The 17,569-nt window shown below is 44.0% G+C and overlaps 1 protein-coding gene across 2 annotated transcripts in view; it reads right to left on the bottom strand.

Moving 5' to 3' along the window:
- The window catches only part of PSMB7 (proteasome 20S subunit beta 7), a 58,890-nt gene that overhangs the window by 29,378 nt on the left and 11,943 nt on the right, over positions 1–17,569 (bottom strand). For both annotated transcript variants that reach the window (XM_058694171.1, XM_058694170.1), the window contains exon 6: positions 2–60. In XM_058694171.1, the coding sequence (XP_058550154.1) occupies positions 2–60 (59 nt within the window). The remainder of the gene's footprint in view (position 1; positions 61–17,569) is intronic.

Raw genomic sequence — 17,569 nt, 5'->3', positions numbered from 1 at the left:
CCTCCATATCTGGCCTAAACTTATCTTCAAACACAGCCATTGCTGCCAAGGAACCAGAACCTGAAAGAAAAAAAGATGCATTTTTAGTGTATTTACCAACTCCCAGCTTCTCCATGTCGAGTTTACTTTGGGGCAGCAAAAATGGCAAAATACGCCCAGCGTCCCACTCAAGCGCGGTGTAAATATTAATCCTACAGGGCCACATAAACCAGGTAAACAATGCTCTTCAAAAGCCTGAAGTCACACTTACCACTATCTCGGGTAAACCCGCAACTGGCCCAACATCCACCACTGACAGGAGTAATTGTAAATTATTCACAATAAAACGCTGAAGCATGAAAATGAGGTTATGGGGAATTTGTATTTTTTCAAAAAAGTGAATGGCACATAATTTCATATGTCCTACGCTGTTGAGACCTGTGCTCCACAACTGTGCCTTGGCAGGCTGCTGGGTACAGCGCTAAATACCAGGCCAGTTAGAAAGAATAGATTGTTTTAATGAGCTGGCCCTGGTAGAGTCACCTTGACACACGGGGAAGAAACCACAGCACCGGCAATGGTAATAGGCCTGCGAGCCGCAGCCACCAGGTTATTCCGGCTTCAACTGTAAAACACTTTATTATGTGGCATTTATTTGGAGCTATTATTTTTAGTTCGCACTTTGAAGAGTAACAGCTGAGTAGACAAAATGACAGACAAAGAAACAAAAATTTATTATCACAATAGCAAATGGCTGAAAGGTTATGCTGCATAGATATTAACAGACAGCAAATTCTCCCTACAAAAGTAGGATATAAAGGCATTACAAATAAGCGTGGGCCCCCTTTGAATGAATGTAAAAGGCAGCTCAGCACTATTTGAAAATTTAAACTTGCTTTGTTCAGAAACCAGAGAATCTTTAGAAAACCATCATCTTGTCTTTACAGAGTCCTGGCAATATTTCAGGATACTGTACTTTTGGAGAGAGGATAGAGTTGCCCACAATTTTTTACTCCAATTAGAAGATTTTTTTGGCATTTATTACTTTTTAACTTGTTTTGCATAACACTATCTATTTAGCTGGGTCACAGAGAAAACCATATTTTCTATTTAAAATGATTTGTGTACATCGCTTGACCACCTCAATGGTTTTAGCAAAGGAAAAAGGCAGCGATTAAACAGTTTCAAATGAGGTGTCCTGCTGATTTTATCAAGTCTGCTGAATGTATAATGAAAAAGGAGAAGCTGACAGCCACGCTGCATTGAGAAAATACAGACTACCTTATCTGAACCATTTAAGGAGGTCCAATTATAGATCAAATTTAAAGGGTAGAAACAGCAGATTTACAGACACAAATCAACGAACATGGTAATCCCGATGAATATGACAGATACTCCTGTTATGGAATATTGCTGTGGTTGAGGATCATTACCTTCCCAGCACCGGATACATCACATCTAAAGCAGTAGGAAGCGTCAAGTGTAGACCGGTATTACAAGCAATGACTATTCATTTAGGCTTGGGAGCAAAAGGCAACCCCATTCTCCCCTCTTACCATTTTTTTTTCTCCTTAAAAAAAAGGGGGGGGATCTAAAGAGATATTAAAAGCCCTCTGGAAAGGAGAGAAATTAAACAGCTATAAAACCAGTGCATCCAAATAAAACCAGCAGATAAGCAAGAGCAAATTCACCAAAGCCAAGCCTCTGAATCTCGTTAATAAACATGTCCTTGAAAACCTGAAAACAGAGTCAAAGTCCACCAACGTTCTGTGAGTCACTCGTTTACTCTGAGATTCAGGGATCAAGAAGAAAAAGTAACTCCAGTTTTAAGGCCCAGGTGAGAGCCAGTCTTGGACTTCAGTAAAAAGACAAGCTGGTTCTGTGCGGAAAACAGAGGCCAGCTCTCATGAAGAAACAAGAAAACTGCAAATAAGAAAATCTCGGAAGAAAACATTTCTAGACAGCAAATGTGCCCAAGAGCAGCCTTGCCTAATCCAATCTGGCTCAAGCATCTCCTTCTGAAGAGCTATGGGTAAATGTACCAGAGGCCTGAAATAAACGTTAGGACAAGACAGGGAAGGGCAGGGAACCTAAAAGCTAACAACTTTGTGGAAAACTGTAATCAATTACTGTATAAGAGAAAACTAAGCTTAAGCTTACCTTAAAAGACATTTTTCCTTACAAATTACCAGCCCTGTTCTTTTTCTCTCAGGTCACCCTTTCTTTGGCAGTTCACCATAATAAACAGGTTAATTTTACTCTAATTTTTCCTGGGCACATATATTTCCTTCTGTTTAGCTTCATCTAATATTTTAAAGAATGAAAAGTACTTTCCTCTCAATATAATAATTCTTCCTTTATCAAAAATATTATTTTTCCTGTTAGGGAACAATGCTGCAGGCAAAATTTCTATAAGCAGAAATTATGTACTATGTCTAAACTGTTGCCCAAAAAAGAGTCTCTTCAGTGTGGGGATGCTTCTCACATTATCAGAGAGGATGACTTTTTTTTCAAGAGCTGGAAGCTGCAGGTGAGGTCAATGTAGAAAGGACACGGGGGTATTTATCCCACTGTATTTCCACTTCCCCTTTCACACCATGCCCCCAACACACACACTCCAACCTACAGAGCACAGGCATGGTATGGAGAAGTCTTCTGGAAAGCAGAAGCTTGCTAAACTGCCTGATTCTGCTGCTCTGGAGATCAAAGATAAGCAGACTCCAAATAAACTTGAAAAGAAAGGGAAATTCAACATTAAAAACAATTTCTAAATCACTTGCAAATTAGCTCCTGCTCCCAGCTTTTTAGGAAAGGAGGACTCTGGCGCCCCCTTTTCAGAAATCCGTGGAAGCGCTAGGAGATGGAGAGCCGTGGACTTTTTGTCAACAGGTTTCTAGGAATCCCTGAACGGGTGCCGGCTATTTAGAAAACTGAAGTCAGAATTTCAAAAATGACTGCAATTGCCCAAAGTGGCCAGAGAACAAGATGCAAATCCTCACATAATTTCAAGGCAATGCAACTGGGGGAAGGAACAGAAGCTGGCCATTCAAAAGAAAAAACAGATGGTAAACTCCAGGAGACCAGTATTCTTTAATAATTTCACTCAGGTTTCCTAGATCTTGCTTCCATGCCACTTAAAACTATATACAGGAAATCACCTAATGCCACACTAGTATAGCAGCCATGGACCGACAAAATGTTTAAACATTATATCCCATTTTTAAGCCACAGTAATGCCCTGATACATTCCATTATTTCAGCATCAACCTACCCAAACGTGGCACTTCCAAATCCAAAACCAAGGCAAACGATCTTCTAAGGAGCATTTACACTGGTTTTCTATTCCAAAACCAAGGTCACCTTAGACAATTAGTCAGAAGTACCTGGCTTCCCGTTCAGGAATGCATGAACAGAAAGGCCAGGAGACGAGGGCCTCTGCTTCAGACGGCAGGCATGTCAGGTGAAGGAAACACAGGTCAGAGGGAGGATGCTTTCCACAAATGCAGGATGGGCTCAAGGAGCAAGAGGTGTGAGGCCTGACCTCAAAGAGCTTATCTAACAGCAGGGAGGAGAAGGCAGCCTAGGAGGAAGAAACCAGGGCACGCTGAGCACCCGCCATGGGCCACGCATCACGTCATGCGATTCAGTCACCCCACTAAAGTGGTAAAGCTTCTTGTCTGGCATTACAGAATAAACACACGGCAGGACTCTGTCTCGGGCGTGACCTGAGGCAGTCACCCTCTCCTACCACAACTGGCCAGAGCAGACGTGCATGACCTTCCACGATCAGGTCTCTGTCTCCCTCGACCCCCTCCTCAGCCCTGACACATACACTTGACATCCCACCAACATAAAACTGATAATAATTTCCTAAATTATACCACTTCAAGCCAATCCCACCTTGGCACATGCTATGCCCTTTGCCCCCTTGACGGTCTACAGGATTCCTAGTCACCTTTCAAACCCCAGCCGAGAGACTGCTTGTTCCCACAAGCTTTCCCTGACCAACCCCCACCACGAGGGATCGTATCAGCACCCCCATCCCTAGCAGTCTCAGGCACACAGCAAGCACTAAATAGAATCTGCTGAATTAAGCCAGGCTGATTTGAGGACACCTGTCCAAATGAAGGAGCTGGGGAAAACTCTGAGCTGGCCCTGAAGGAGTGATGATAGCAGTAAATGCCTTGATAAAGTGGAAAAGACATTTATTGCCTAATTTACCATACTGGGGTGAATATAAGACAAACTCAGATGTGAAGCAAGTTCAGTGTTCAAAAGGAAAAAAAGGCTTTAAACCCACAAAACCATGTCATATTATATGTCCTGGTCTGGTCCAAACCTCTGTGATACCACAGGGGTAAAATGCCTTCCGTGGGCTCCTGCATTTTACTAGACAGCCCGTCTCATTCGTAGTCTCCATGTAGCTGCTCCTTAGCAACCTCCACCAGGGCTGCCTTTTGCAGCCCACCCACAGTTGCTGAGTAGCCAGTGTTGCTTCCAGAACGAAGCTCTTTAAAACAGAAAAACGAGGTGCGATCAGTGACCAGCTTGTAGAAAGATGATGGTGCAGGGCACCTGGGTGGCTCAGTTGGTTAAGCGTCCGACTCTTGACAGCGACTGAAGTCATGATCTTGCGGTCGTAAGATCGAGCCCCGCTTCGGGCTCTGTGCGGACAAGCAGGAGTCTGCTTGGGATTCTCTCTCCCCCTCCCCCCCCCCTCTCTCTCCAAATAAATAAATAATAAATAATAAAAGAAAGAAAGAAAGAAAAAGAAAAGAGAATGGTGCAAGACATAGTGGTGGCTCCCTATCCACTGACTCACCTCCTGCACCCACCGTATGTCCCTAGTTCCCCTCCCACCTCCTCCCTGCTCAACCCCTTGGGACTCCCAAACCACCCAGCAGCCAAGCTGTGGAGACAGGGATGGGGGAAGGATACAGAACGCAGCCCTCTTCCGCCTGAGGGGGCCAGGAACTGCCCTGCGCTCCCTGATCCACTGCAGTCACCAGGTGGGTACCACTGCACCCTGGCTGCTCCTGTTTGGTGGCCATTAAAAGAATTCCTCCCACAACAGATACCCTGTGGGGTCCCGGAAAGCAGGTCTGCTCCCCATCTCTGACTGTCGGGGCCTAACCCGCTTCAAGATGACAGTGGGAGCCATCCACACTGCTAACCTCCAGGAGAAGGGGGTCCCAGGCAAAAATGCCAAGGGGCCACACCTCCAGCCAATCTTTTAAAATGAAGTATCTGCTCTTATTAACAGCAGGCCACTGGTTTGGGGGCGGGGGGGGGGGGGGGGGAGACCAACTTCTGTAAACAATGTAAAATATAGGCTGTGAAACTCAGGAAAATATATGCAACATGTAGGGCATCAATAAATAAAAAGGGCTCACAGACAAAGAACACCAATATGCCAACAGAAAAAAGGACACAACAGTTGCCAAAAAAAGAAAAAATGTGACAGGCCTGTACATTTAGAAACACTGTTCAAGTTCATTAGTAATCAAAGAAATATGAATTTAAATTAAGTAATCATTTTTTGACTTTTACATTTAACAAAGATTAAAAAAATAATACCCAGGGCTGACAAAGGTGTTGTGAAACAGGCAAATCTAACACACTCGTAGAAGAAAAATTAATAGAACTTTTTTATCAGGCAACTTAGAAACATCAATCAGAAAGGATAAAGTTATACATCTCCACCAGCAATTCCACTGCTAGAGTTATTTTAAAGAAATAAATGGATAAGTACCCAAATTATGTATATAAAAAGATCACTGTTTAGATTAGCAGAAGAAAAAACAAAACAAAACACTAGAGGTAAACAATCAGACAATAGGAAAAAATAAACAATATTATGTATACAGTCATTAACACAATATTTTTTTGGCAATAAGAAGATGTCCGTGATAAAATATTCAAGAGGGGAAAAACATGTTCCAAAGCAATGTTAACACAGAAGCTTCTATGACACATATTACACAAATCTAGAAAAATATAAGTCAAAATATTATGCTTATATCTGAGTGATACTATTTTGTTTACTCACATTTTTTTTATTTTTCTTCAAAAGACCAGACATTACTTACAATTTTTTTAAGGTATAAACTTGGAGAAAGTAAGAATTTGACATGGTACAGGGATGGAAAAAGCAAAAAGCAAAAGCAAAAACCCCAAGATCTTGCCAGCTGTCACCATCATGCTAAGGGCAGCAGCATGCAGCTGATTCCTGAAATTTGTGTCCAGGGGCCTGAAGGGCAATCCATGCAGGAGTCAATACTTCCAAGGAACGACAGCAATCAATCATCTCAAACAAATATACACACCGTGTCTACCACCGTCCTGAGGAGGGCCTCCTTAGTACGGCCTTCAAGGTAAAAGCATCTTTTTTTTTTTTTTTTTTTTTTTTTTTAAATTTTTTTTCAACGTTTTTTATTTATTTTTGGGACAGAGAGAGACAGAGCATGAATGGGGGAGGGGCAGAGAGAGAGGGAGACACAGAATCGGAAACAGGCTCCAGGCTCCGAGCTGTCAGCACAGAGCCCGACGCGGGGCTCGAACTCACGGACTGCGAGATCGTGACCTGGCTGAAGTCGGACGCTTAACCGACTGCGCCACCCAGGCGCCCCGGTAAAAGCATCTTTATCATGAAGTCCTCTGAGCAGATCAGCCCCAAGCCAGCTCCCACTTATCCAGAAGTCTACACTGTGGCACACAAATCACTAAACAACCACAATAACACATTTTTGAATTTAAAAAATTTCAAAGCACAGTCCCGTTGGTTTTGTCTGCTCTTCAGACATGGCAGATCGGAGTAGTCCCATCTTACAAAAGGGGAGACAATCTAGGAGGTGAGGAACTTGCCCACATCACATAACCAATCTGATTAGCAAATCTGGGATTTTGAACCCAGATCGTTCTGATGCTCCTTCCATTCCACCACGTGGCCTCTTACGTAGCAAAACCAAACGCGTGAAATCGAGATTAACAAGTAAGCGTGGAAACAGCTATATTTTCTTAGCTCCCCACTGCAAAAAAAGCACGCTTTCTAAATTGCTTTTTCTTCGGATTTCAGCAGAATGATTAGTACACATCTGGGTATGGTTAATTTGTGTAGTTTTGCTTGGAAATTCAAATGGGATTGAAATTTTAGTTACATGTTTTAAATGATTAAACAGATGCCGTTCACTGTTTAGCAATGCCACTCAAGAACCTGTTCTATTTATTTTAAAACAAGCCCATTCAAAAAGATTTTTTTAATAAAAAGAACAATGAAATTAGTCTTCATTTTCTAAAACCTCTGAAGGTATTTCTGATCTTAGCTTATCAGCATTAGTACTTCAGTGAGTGCGACCTTCAATTTTTCAGAAGGAATTCAGGACAAAATATGAAGGGTATCAAGAAAATTTTACTATCGATCACTTTTACCTGTTCTGTATATTCAAAAACACCTGAACTGATAGAGCTTGAGGGCAGAAGAATTTTGTTAAGAAGCCATGAAATGTTATTTTCATAGTGTTCTTTAAAGCACGAAATCAAACTCAGCAATTCTAGAATCTATGTTTTTAGACATGCTGAAGAAATTAAAGACTGAAAGAATTTTCTAAAACCCAATGCTCTAAGTCCAACTCTTAGAAGGAACTGGAAGCCAGCAGGTAGAATTTGCTTTTTTCTAAGAAGGTCTATGCTCACAAAATCCCAGACGGGAAAAGGGGAAAGCATTTACTGAGAGCCTTTTAGGTCCCAGACCCTGAACTCAAGCGATGTAGGTATGTCCTCTCTTTATAGGCAAGGAAACAGGCTCAACTAGTAAAAGCAATACAGTCAGTAAGACGTGGAGCCAAGACTCAAACCTAGGCCTCGTGGCTCCATGTTTCAGAAGGGCAACTTCCCCTCCTTCCTTCAAGCAAACCATCCCAGGAGCCCGCCAGGCAGCGGCCTCAGAGGGCACACTGCTGCGCAGGAGGGGGGCACAGTTCCGGCACTTCACTGCTTGCCCCAGCACATCACTGAGGCGCTGAGAGCCCCGCCCCGCAAGGCGGCCAAGCTGCTCCGGGACGCGCCATCACTCCGAGCCCAGTGCGACTGTCGCCCGAAAGCTGCAAGTATGGCAGCCACGCCGCCCTGGCCTTAGCTTCCACCCCCGTACAACGTACAACGGAGAGGACGGCAGAACGGATCTTCCTCACCGCGTGGCTGGGAAGCTTGAAGGACACAGAAAGCAGAAGGCCTGGCACTCAGGAAAAGCCCAATAAAAACTAGCTATTGTAATTACTCTAAGACAAAGTCCCCGTCCTCCAGGAGCTATTTTATATAATCATCCTCAACAAGTTCCAGGGTTGGCAGTTTTAATGGAAACAGAGGTCTTCAAAATTTCTTTTCTCAAAGTCATGAAGTTCTGACAGGCAGCCGGAAATGGATTTCTACTGCTTCTCCCCCAAATCAATTTAACCAGAGCTTTTCAGGAAAAAAGCTGCTCCTTCTGCTAAGGAGCGGTCTGTTTTAAGTGCCCAAGGACCTGTTTGCCACCGTGGCCTGCCAAGGTGTAAGATGTATGCAGCGATAAGAGAGTAACACACAGAACATTCTAATCCATCAGTGTCAGATCTCCCAGACAGAGTGCTTACTCACACTTGCTCATTGTTTGTCAACCGGCTACTCGTCCCGGGTAAAATTCGGTGCTTTCCGCAGACCCATGGGTTGGGATCATTTTTCACTCCGTTCCTGTCTACAAGGACTAGTCTCCCGGTGTTAGTGCCTGCTCTGGAGGCCAACATCGCCAATGTATGAAGAGCTGATTTATGAATATAAAGCAATGTTGGCGCTAGGGGACCACATTCAGCCACTAGAGAGCAGTGGAGCACCTCACATCGCTCCGGAAAACCCAAGACACCGACTTGAAATGGTTTAATTGTATGCGTGCATTTCATTATAAGTCCTGGCCAAAAGCTTCCAGGCGAGGCAGGCCAAGCAATCAGACAATCTTGCATGGGTTGCTGAAATCCAGATTTGTCCTTTGTCAGCATAAACAGTTTAATTTGATGTTTTCACTCCTGAGTAAGCACTGAGTATTACATTTAAACCCCTCGTGAGGGGAAAGAATGCTTCCTTTTCATCAGCAAATGTACCTCAATGTCAAAGAGTCTACCTTTTATTCCCAATGAATAAAAAAAAAAAAATTATTCCGTTTAATATGCTTAGAAATAGATTTTTAAAGCATCTGACATTTTCACTCAAAAAGTAATGTCCCAAAAAAAATGCAGTTCCTTTTCTAGATATAGTCAAAAAGGAGTTAAATTTTACTCTAAGTAAGTAATTTAAAATGCCACTTGAAGGAAACAGGGACTTTTTTTTATAACTGCAACTGCAACATCTCACTGACCTGACAGGCTAAAAACACGAATTCTTAAGAAAAGACTGAAATCAGGGCATCCAGGCCTTAAAAGTGAAAGTTTCATTAATGTATTTTTAAGAAACGCCACGGTATGAGGATGGAAATGGTTCTCCTTCCAACAGAGGAGCCACCTAACCCTATGCTTGGGGGATAAGACAGAGGATGAAATCCTCTTAAAACAGGCCTCTCTCACTCAGTCTCCCGCAGCACTAGGCCCCCCCAGGACACCGAAGCTCACTCAGCACCGTGGGCGCGGGGCACCCACTCCTCCCTCCTGCTGGAGGAGCTCAAGGCAGTCCGAACGGACAGGTCTTTCACAGGCATCCTTCATTCTGGTCCACGTTTCAAAACAACTTCCCAAATTACAGGTTGTCCCACTTTGCAGGCCTTTCTCAAGTTTTCATGTCCCTCAGACCCTCAAGGACCAAGGACCACAGAGTTTAATAATTTGTAAGACACACCCAGCCTGAATCACCAGGAAAGGTTTATCTGGCCCACAGAGCCTGTGCGCAAATAAGAAATCCTACAGGGTGGAAAAAATGCGCAAAGCACCGTTACATGTATTTTCTCACTTAGTCCATCTGGGGACGAGCTGGTTTTACCTCCATTTTATAGACTGAAAAAAACTAAGTCCAGACAAGTGAAGGAACCTACCCAAAATCACACAGCTAATCATGACAGATACGGCTGACAGCAAATCCCTGCTCTAATGAACTCCACAGTGAAAAGTGTTCCGATGCATAAAATGACTTTCCGCTTAGTCTGTCCCATAAGTAAAAGACCATCGAACACTAGGTTAGAAGAGAATAAAGGCCCTTTTCTGTAGCAGGGCCAATTCTGGCCCACTTCTGAAACAAGAGCAGGTAAAGATGAATTAGTTAGCCTCACACTCTCTGCAGCAGGGTTTAAAGCAAAGAAATTAAAACTGCAAGGGCTGCATTTCACCGTTCCGAAGAGTACTGCTGGCAAGGGCTTTTACTTGGGGGTAGACGAAGGACTGAACGCAAGTCAGAAAAGACTCTGACGGTAAAATGTCAGAGCAGGGAAAAAACAGGTGGAATAGCACCCTACGTATTAATTCAATTTTACCTAGAGGAGACATTAAATATTTTTTTACACGGAACCAAGAACAAAGTCCACTTTAATTAGAAAAGATTAAGAGCTGCGGAGGGCTGGCTAGATAACATTCCCTGCAACGACATGATGAATTTTAGAAGTAAACATTTTTCTCTTTTTCTTACATAACGGCACCATCTATTGGCTTCATATACCACCTTCACAGTAACCAGGAATCAAGATGCATGATCCCACTTTCATGAATCTTTGGTTTCCAGTGGTTTCGTTTCCTGGTATTCCAAAGTAGCACAAATGTTAAAATATAAAATCCATGCACTGTACATTTTAAATCCTCTGAAATGCACCGTACTTAATCGAAGCAAGGAAAACTGCCAGAGAAATCTTAGTGTACAGAACTGCACACAGGGAATGTATTAGACTAAGATATCGTGCACTGAACACCTTCCCTGGGCTACGAAGAATGTTTTATGTATGGTTTCCCATGGGAGAGCTCCTCTAACCCCCATTCTACAGATGAAATCAATGCTCATGGTCAAAAGCTAGTAAATGTTGGACTTAGATCTGAACCCAACTGGACTCCCACACTACCTCGAAAAACAATGTCAAGAGCACCAGATGCACAGAAAAATACATGGTTTCTTACGTGTGTTCACACACATCGTGACACTGCAGCACCCCAATAACCCTGGGACCTTCCCAAGTCAAAAAAAAAAAAAAAAACAACAACAACAACGCTGTTTCTTTTTTGAAATGAGGGACTTGAGGTTCAGAAAGGTTAGGTGAGCAGCCCTGGACAAGGAGGACTAGGACTGAGCCAGGGGCTCTGCCTTTCTCTAGGATTCTAGGTTATGCCTCAGGTGGTTTACAGAAATGCCGCTCTGAGAAGTCCCTAGCTGTCTGACAAAGCCCCCAACAGAATGGGGTGCGGTCCACTGCAGAGCCCCTGACCTGCGGAAAGCAGGGTCTGAGCATCAGTCTAGGACTGACAGAGACTCATGTTTGTGGAACCCCTACACAGTCACTCAGCCCACACTATTAGGAAAAGACTCCCCAGCAATGCTGGAGCCATGAAGTCCACACGGCCTCTGAAACGACTTTTACGTAGGCCTATGAACCACATGCAGTGATGCGGAGTCCACACCTGATTTAAGAGTTGAAAATGAACACAGAAGCAACAATTGCTGGGGCACCTGGGTGGCTCAGTCGGTTAAGTATCCCACTACGACTCGGGCCATGATCTCACAGTTTGTGAGTTCGGGCCCCACATCAGGCTCCATGCTGACAGTGTGGAGCTCGCTTGGGATTCTCTCTCTCATTCTCTCTATCTCTCTGCCCCTCCCTCACTTGCACTTTCTCTCACTCTCAAAATAAATAAAGTTTAAAAAATTAAAAAAAGTAGGGGCACCTGGGTGGCTCAGTCGGTTGAGCGTCCGACTTTGGCTCAGGTCGTGATCTCGCAGTTTTTGAGTTCGAGCCCCGCGTCAGGCTGTGTGCTGACAGCTCAGAGCCTGCAGCCTGCTTCAGATTCTGTGTCTCCACCTCTCTCTACCCCTCCCATGCTCATGCTCTCTCAATAATAAATAAACGTTAAGAAGAAAAAAAAATTCTTTTTAATAAAAAAAGTAAAAAAAGAAGAAACATTTGTCATCTTGCAGTGCACTAATTTGATCCAGAGCAGGAAAATTTTCAAAATCAAGTCATGCGGAGATATCAAAATGTCTGCACAAAGGTTGCACTTTAGTGTAAAAATACGGAGAAAATGGCAGGTCTGAATTCCCTACTGATGTTCCAACTTAATTCTAAGACTCGTTTTTTTTGCCCACAAGGTGAGACATCCAGTACGTTTACTACCCTGTCCCAAATCTTTTTAATTGCTAGGGGAATCTGTAAACTGGGGCTTGAAAGGTACATTCCAGTAATTAGGAAACCCTACAACCAGTTTACCTAGAGATCAAATTTTACCTGGATGGCCTTGGCAGTGACCCCGAGTCTTCCCTAATGGTGCATACCAATGTTTATTCCTTAAGTTAGTATTCCTAAATTGTCCAAGGGCCTCATTTCCAGGAATGTCATGCTTGAAATTGTATTCATATTAATTCGTATGTGAATAAGTGGGCAAAAATAAAAATTTTATATACCTTGCCAATGCCGCTACAAGGAACACTGCCAAACTAATAGCAAAAGATGGTCCCCAAGCTTCTCCTGACACTACTTCAGTTTGCCTAATAAAGAAAAGCTGGCAAGTTAAAAGAAAAAGCTAATTAATCTGAGAATTAAAAGAGCCCCCATTTTGTCTATAAAATATACAACCCAAACCCTTTTCCCTTTCTTAATAAAGAAAAATCAAAGAATCCTGCCTGGCTTTCAACAATCACACTAATCAATCACCTGCAGTCTCTTGCAAATTATTCTCTTAAAAAAAATAATAATTAAACAAAACCTAAGGGGCCCTCTCCTCTTCTTTGAGAAGGCACCAAATCACATTTGGTCTGGACCACATGCCACACACCATTCACAGCAATAATACGGCCAAGGGAGAAAAGTCACAGAGGCTGGGGTCCCCATCCCAGTTCACGCACACCCTGGCTGTCTGCCGTGAGCACACCTCTCTGAGCCTCGATTTCTGCACCTGTGAGACAGGGACGATAGTAGCCGCTTCACAATGTTGCAAAGATTCAATCAGTAAAGCATCTCACGACAGCTGCCGGCAACGCAACGGGTAAGCTGCTGACTGAACGTTGCTGTCATTACGGTCAACATCACGTCCACAAGAGGTTTTAGGACAGAAGCTGTCCAAGGGCCACACCACAAGGAATTGGATACATTCTTCTCCCAAGTAAATCCTGAGGAAAGCAAGACCTCAGAGAGGAGCTCCTGGACTCCGTGCTCACTAAGCTGTGCCAACATGTTAAAGATGCACAAGACAAGACAGGTGTCTTCTATTCCATGTAAATTAAGAGTAGCCTTCAGGCACCTGGCTAGTGGCCAATGCAAGCCCATGGGTAGACAAAATTTAGACACCCTTGTCTTACGGGTAATTTGTAGCTTCCAGCTCTTACTGTCAAATCATTCAGGGAAAAAAAAAAAAAAGAAGATTAATTACAAAGTTTTGTTATTTCTCGTAATAAAAAACTCGTAACTTAACTAAAACATGGGAATTTCCATGAAATATTCATTTTCTCACTTAAGCTACACTTAGGAAAAGCCTCAGTTCCACAGTGGATGCTAATGCTGCGTGGGACATCTCGTTCAGGAAGGCCTTCTATTGTGTCTGTAGTTTGACGTTTGGTTTATAGCTCACCCCCAATAACAACACGTTTGAACCGTATGGGTCCACTTAGACGTGCATTTTTTTCTGATACAGGGCAGCACTTTAAATGCATTTTCTCTTCTTTAGGATTTTCTTAATAACATTTTCTCCAGCTTACTCTACCAAAAGAACACAGTACATAATACATACAAAATATGTATTACTGGACTGTTTACGTTATCAGCAAGGCTACCCAGTCACCAATAGGCACTATGTACTTAAGTGTTGAAAGAGTCAAAAGTTACACACAAATTTTTCAGGGGCACCTCAGTGGCTCAATCAGTTAAGCTGAGGTCATGATCCCACAGTTCATGAGTTCAAGTCCTGTGTCGGGCTCCACACTGATGGCGTGGAGCCTGCTTGGGATTCTCTCACTCCCTCTCTCTCTCACGCAATCAACAAACATTAAAAACAAAAATTGCATGCAAATTTTTCAACTGTGCCCGGCGGGGAGGGAGTTTGGGGGGTGGGGGGCAGAGTGTGTCAGGACCCTCAATCCATGTCCTGCCCCTGCTGTCCAAGAGTCAACTGTAACATGAATTAAAACAAGATCCACCAAATTTTGGCCATTGCGGGGTTTTTCCCTCAACATCCAGCTCCCTACCCTCTCAAAAAAAAAAAAAAAAAAAAAAAGAACTAAGGAAAGGAGAAGGGAGGGAGGGAAGACGACAGCAACGACTGGAAGCCAGAAGAACTGGCTGGTTAGGAAGAAAGGCAGGGCCACACCTGCCATCGCCATAGGGAGAGACGCGAGCCAGCCCTGCTCCAAAGGGAACGATGGCTAAAAGCAACTTAAAAAATGACAAACACCAAGCCAGGGCAGTACAAAAACTGTTTTATTTTATATTCTCTGCTAAAGCATTCCTCTTCACAACGGACTTGGATTGGAAAAAATAAAAATCAAAAAGATAAAAAGCATGTTGTCTTGGATGGTAAAACTGTATAATTTTTAAATTTTTCCTTTGATACTACTAAGTGGTTTCAGCAAATACCGTTTTTAATATGTGGGATAGAAAATCCGCACACAGGCAGTCGAAAATAGGCAAAACAAATAAATGCCCTTTGGGAATCTGTAGAGGTATTTTCAGTATTCAGAAGCAAGGCTTAATAGCTTAATGAAGTAACATCTGTAAGAGGTAAAATCAAAGCAGCTGTGTTGTACCAGGGCTGCCTGAGCCGGAAGAGTCCAGACCCCAGCTTTGCCGCAATAACAAGCAAGTTACCACTTAATCTGAGTTCAGGCCTCTCGTCAATAAAACAGCAATTGCGGCATCCCTCGCATAGAATTTTAACTGAAAATAATGTGACAGCACTAGAGCGCTAGGAGACTCTGGCACAAAGACGCTTTAAATGTGAAATGATACTTAGTTTTAAAGGAAAAAAAAAAAAAAAACCTTACCCCAATGCTTTGTGCCATTCTCTCACAGCGGACCTCAGGCCCCCCAAATGCACCACAATCTAAATCATAAATCAACTCCATTCCAAGGGTACTGGAAACTGTTCATCAAAAATAACGAGTAGCTAAGGTTTCTAACACTAAGTTTCAGATACTCTTTGACACAAGCCAGTTAGCGAATCAGAAAATTATTTCGCCATCAAATATTCACTGAATCACACAGGACTCTGGGGCACTGGAGGCAAGACAGATTCTACGCTCTGAGAGATTTCAAACATTCGCCAAACATTCGCATGCGCGGAAGGGACAAGAGCTGGGCCGAGCAGACAAGGCGGGAATCCTGGAATGCCCCGAGAGGGACCTGCTAACCCAGCCTGGGGCAGTCACGAGGGACTGGCTTCTGGGCTAGACCCCGGATGAGCAGCAGAACACTGGGGGCAGAAAAGGCCTTTTGTAAGGAAGGCAGCACTACAACAGCGGGGTGTAGGAGCCAGCCCAGGGGAGGGCGAGAGGTACAAGGTGCCTCTGTTACAACAAAGGCCTAGGGGACAGGTAGAGGAGGAACAGGAAACAAGACAGGAAAAGGGGCCTACAGCCCAACTGGAAGGGAGGTGACCCCAGGTGAAGGAGCTAACTGCGCCACTGCAGTCAAGAACCAGGAAGGAACCGGCATTGAGAAGTCAGGAGAGGATGGAAGCCAGACGCCTGCGATCTGGTCTAATGGTCAGCTGGTTACCGAGGGCTCGCTGTAAAGACAGTGGCCACCGCTACTGTCACCAAACCCCGCCACACCCTCAATATTTCTGGCCAGACACAATCTCCATCTCTGCCTCAGACTCCCTCATGCCAATCCTCCTTCCGACAGCCGTAAGACTGCTCTTTCTAACAAGCAAACCTTATCCCATCCTTCTCTGGCGTGAAAACTTTAGATGGGAAACTTCAGGACAAAAGCCAAACAACTTGGCCTCTATCACTGAGACCCTCTCGGGCCTAGCTTTCTAGTCATACCTCTACTCCACCTTCCAGAAGGTCTTAGCTTCAGCTCTGCCCCCTGCATTGAGCACTCCCCCCACCCAGAGCACTTGCCTCACCCGTCCAGCAAACTCTGGCCCTTTAGTTCCTCGACCGTACAGGTCCCTAGTGCACACAGGGCCTGAAGTCTCTCCTTGGGGACAAGGAGCAGGGCAGCGAATTCCTGGCGAATTTCTACTTACCATTCAGGTCTCTGCTTACGTGCTACGTCTTCCCATCTTTCACCCATCAGACTGGCACAAATACCCAGTGTTGGTAAGGTTGTTAAGAGAACGGCAATCTCATTCTCTTGGTGGGAATATAAACTAGTACAATCTTTTCGGAGGGCAATTTGGCAACAGCTCTCAAAAAGCAGAATGAGCTATATGGCCCTTTGTCACTTTGCTGGGCTGATCAGTGGCAGTGTGTATAGTATGACTCCCTTCCTATTCTGGGGAACCCCACCCCCTTAGGAGCCAGTGACCAAACTTCACCAATTAGAAGCATCCCTGCCCCCCCTCCTCCCCTCCCAGCCAATAAGGAACTCTCCGGCAGTGGTGAAAGGGATGTCAGGAAGAATCGGTTCCAGAAGAGTCAGGGAGGCTGAGCCAGGCCCCAGCAGCACCTGTGGCCCCAGCACGGTCTGGAGCACTCTGCGCTCGCCTGCGGCAGCCTATGCCACAGCAGGATTTCTGGCACTGCTCGCGGCCCCACATCCAGCTCCTGCCCTCCCAGCTATTCCATGAGCCACCTACTATCCTTTCCAACATATTTCTCTTTTCCTTAAATGATCCAGTAATTCTGTCGCTTGCCACAGAGGACCAGGAACAATACATACACATACCCTCATCCTGAAATTCCACTGCTAGGAACTGATCTGAAGTACACAAATATGCATCAATAGAATGGGTTAAGTCCTGATACAGCCATACAATGCATTTCTATGCAGTTGTCATTGTGATACAGATCTACACGATAAAGAACTTCTTTTGTGCTGATAAAGAACCTCTCCAAAACAAGTTAACAGTAAGGGAACAGTGTGTTTGGCATGACTTCATTTGTGTATCTTTAATAGTGACAGACTGATACAGATACATGAAGCGGTTTCATAAAACATTATCTGGAAAAAAACACCAAAAAAACCTTAAAGGTGGTTACTTTGGAGGAGGGATACGAAGCACACTTATTTTTCATGTAATATTCCCACTTGAATGTTTTGTCATGTTCGTAAATTACTATCATTAGAAAATGTTTTAATGTCACTTGCTCAGTAAGGACCTCCCAAACAGCCATTATCCACATATTCCTGCCTGTTACTTTCTCGTATTACTGTTCTTTTCCTCCAGGGCACTTAGCACAGGGCATTCTTTCAGATGAATGTGTACTTACTTTTTAAATTCCT

The sequence above is a fragment of the Neofelis nebulosa genome, chromosome 12, assembly GCF_028018385.1.
Source record: "Neofelis nebulosa isolate mNeoNeb1 chromosome 12, mNeoNeb1.pri, whole genome shotgun sequence".
NCBI lineage: Eukaryota > Metazoa > Chordata > Mammalia > Carnivora > Felidae > Neofelis > Neofelis nebulosa.
Note: the sequence above shows the minus strand (reverse complement) of the source record. Positions and strands in the feature narration are given on the sequence as shown.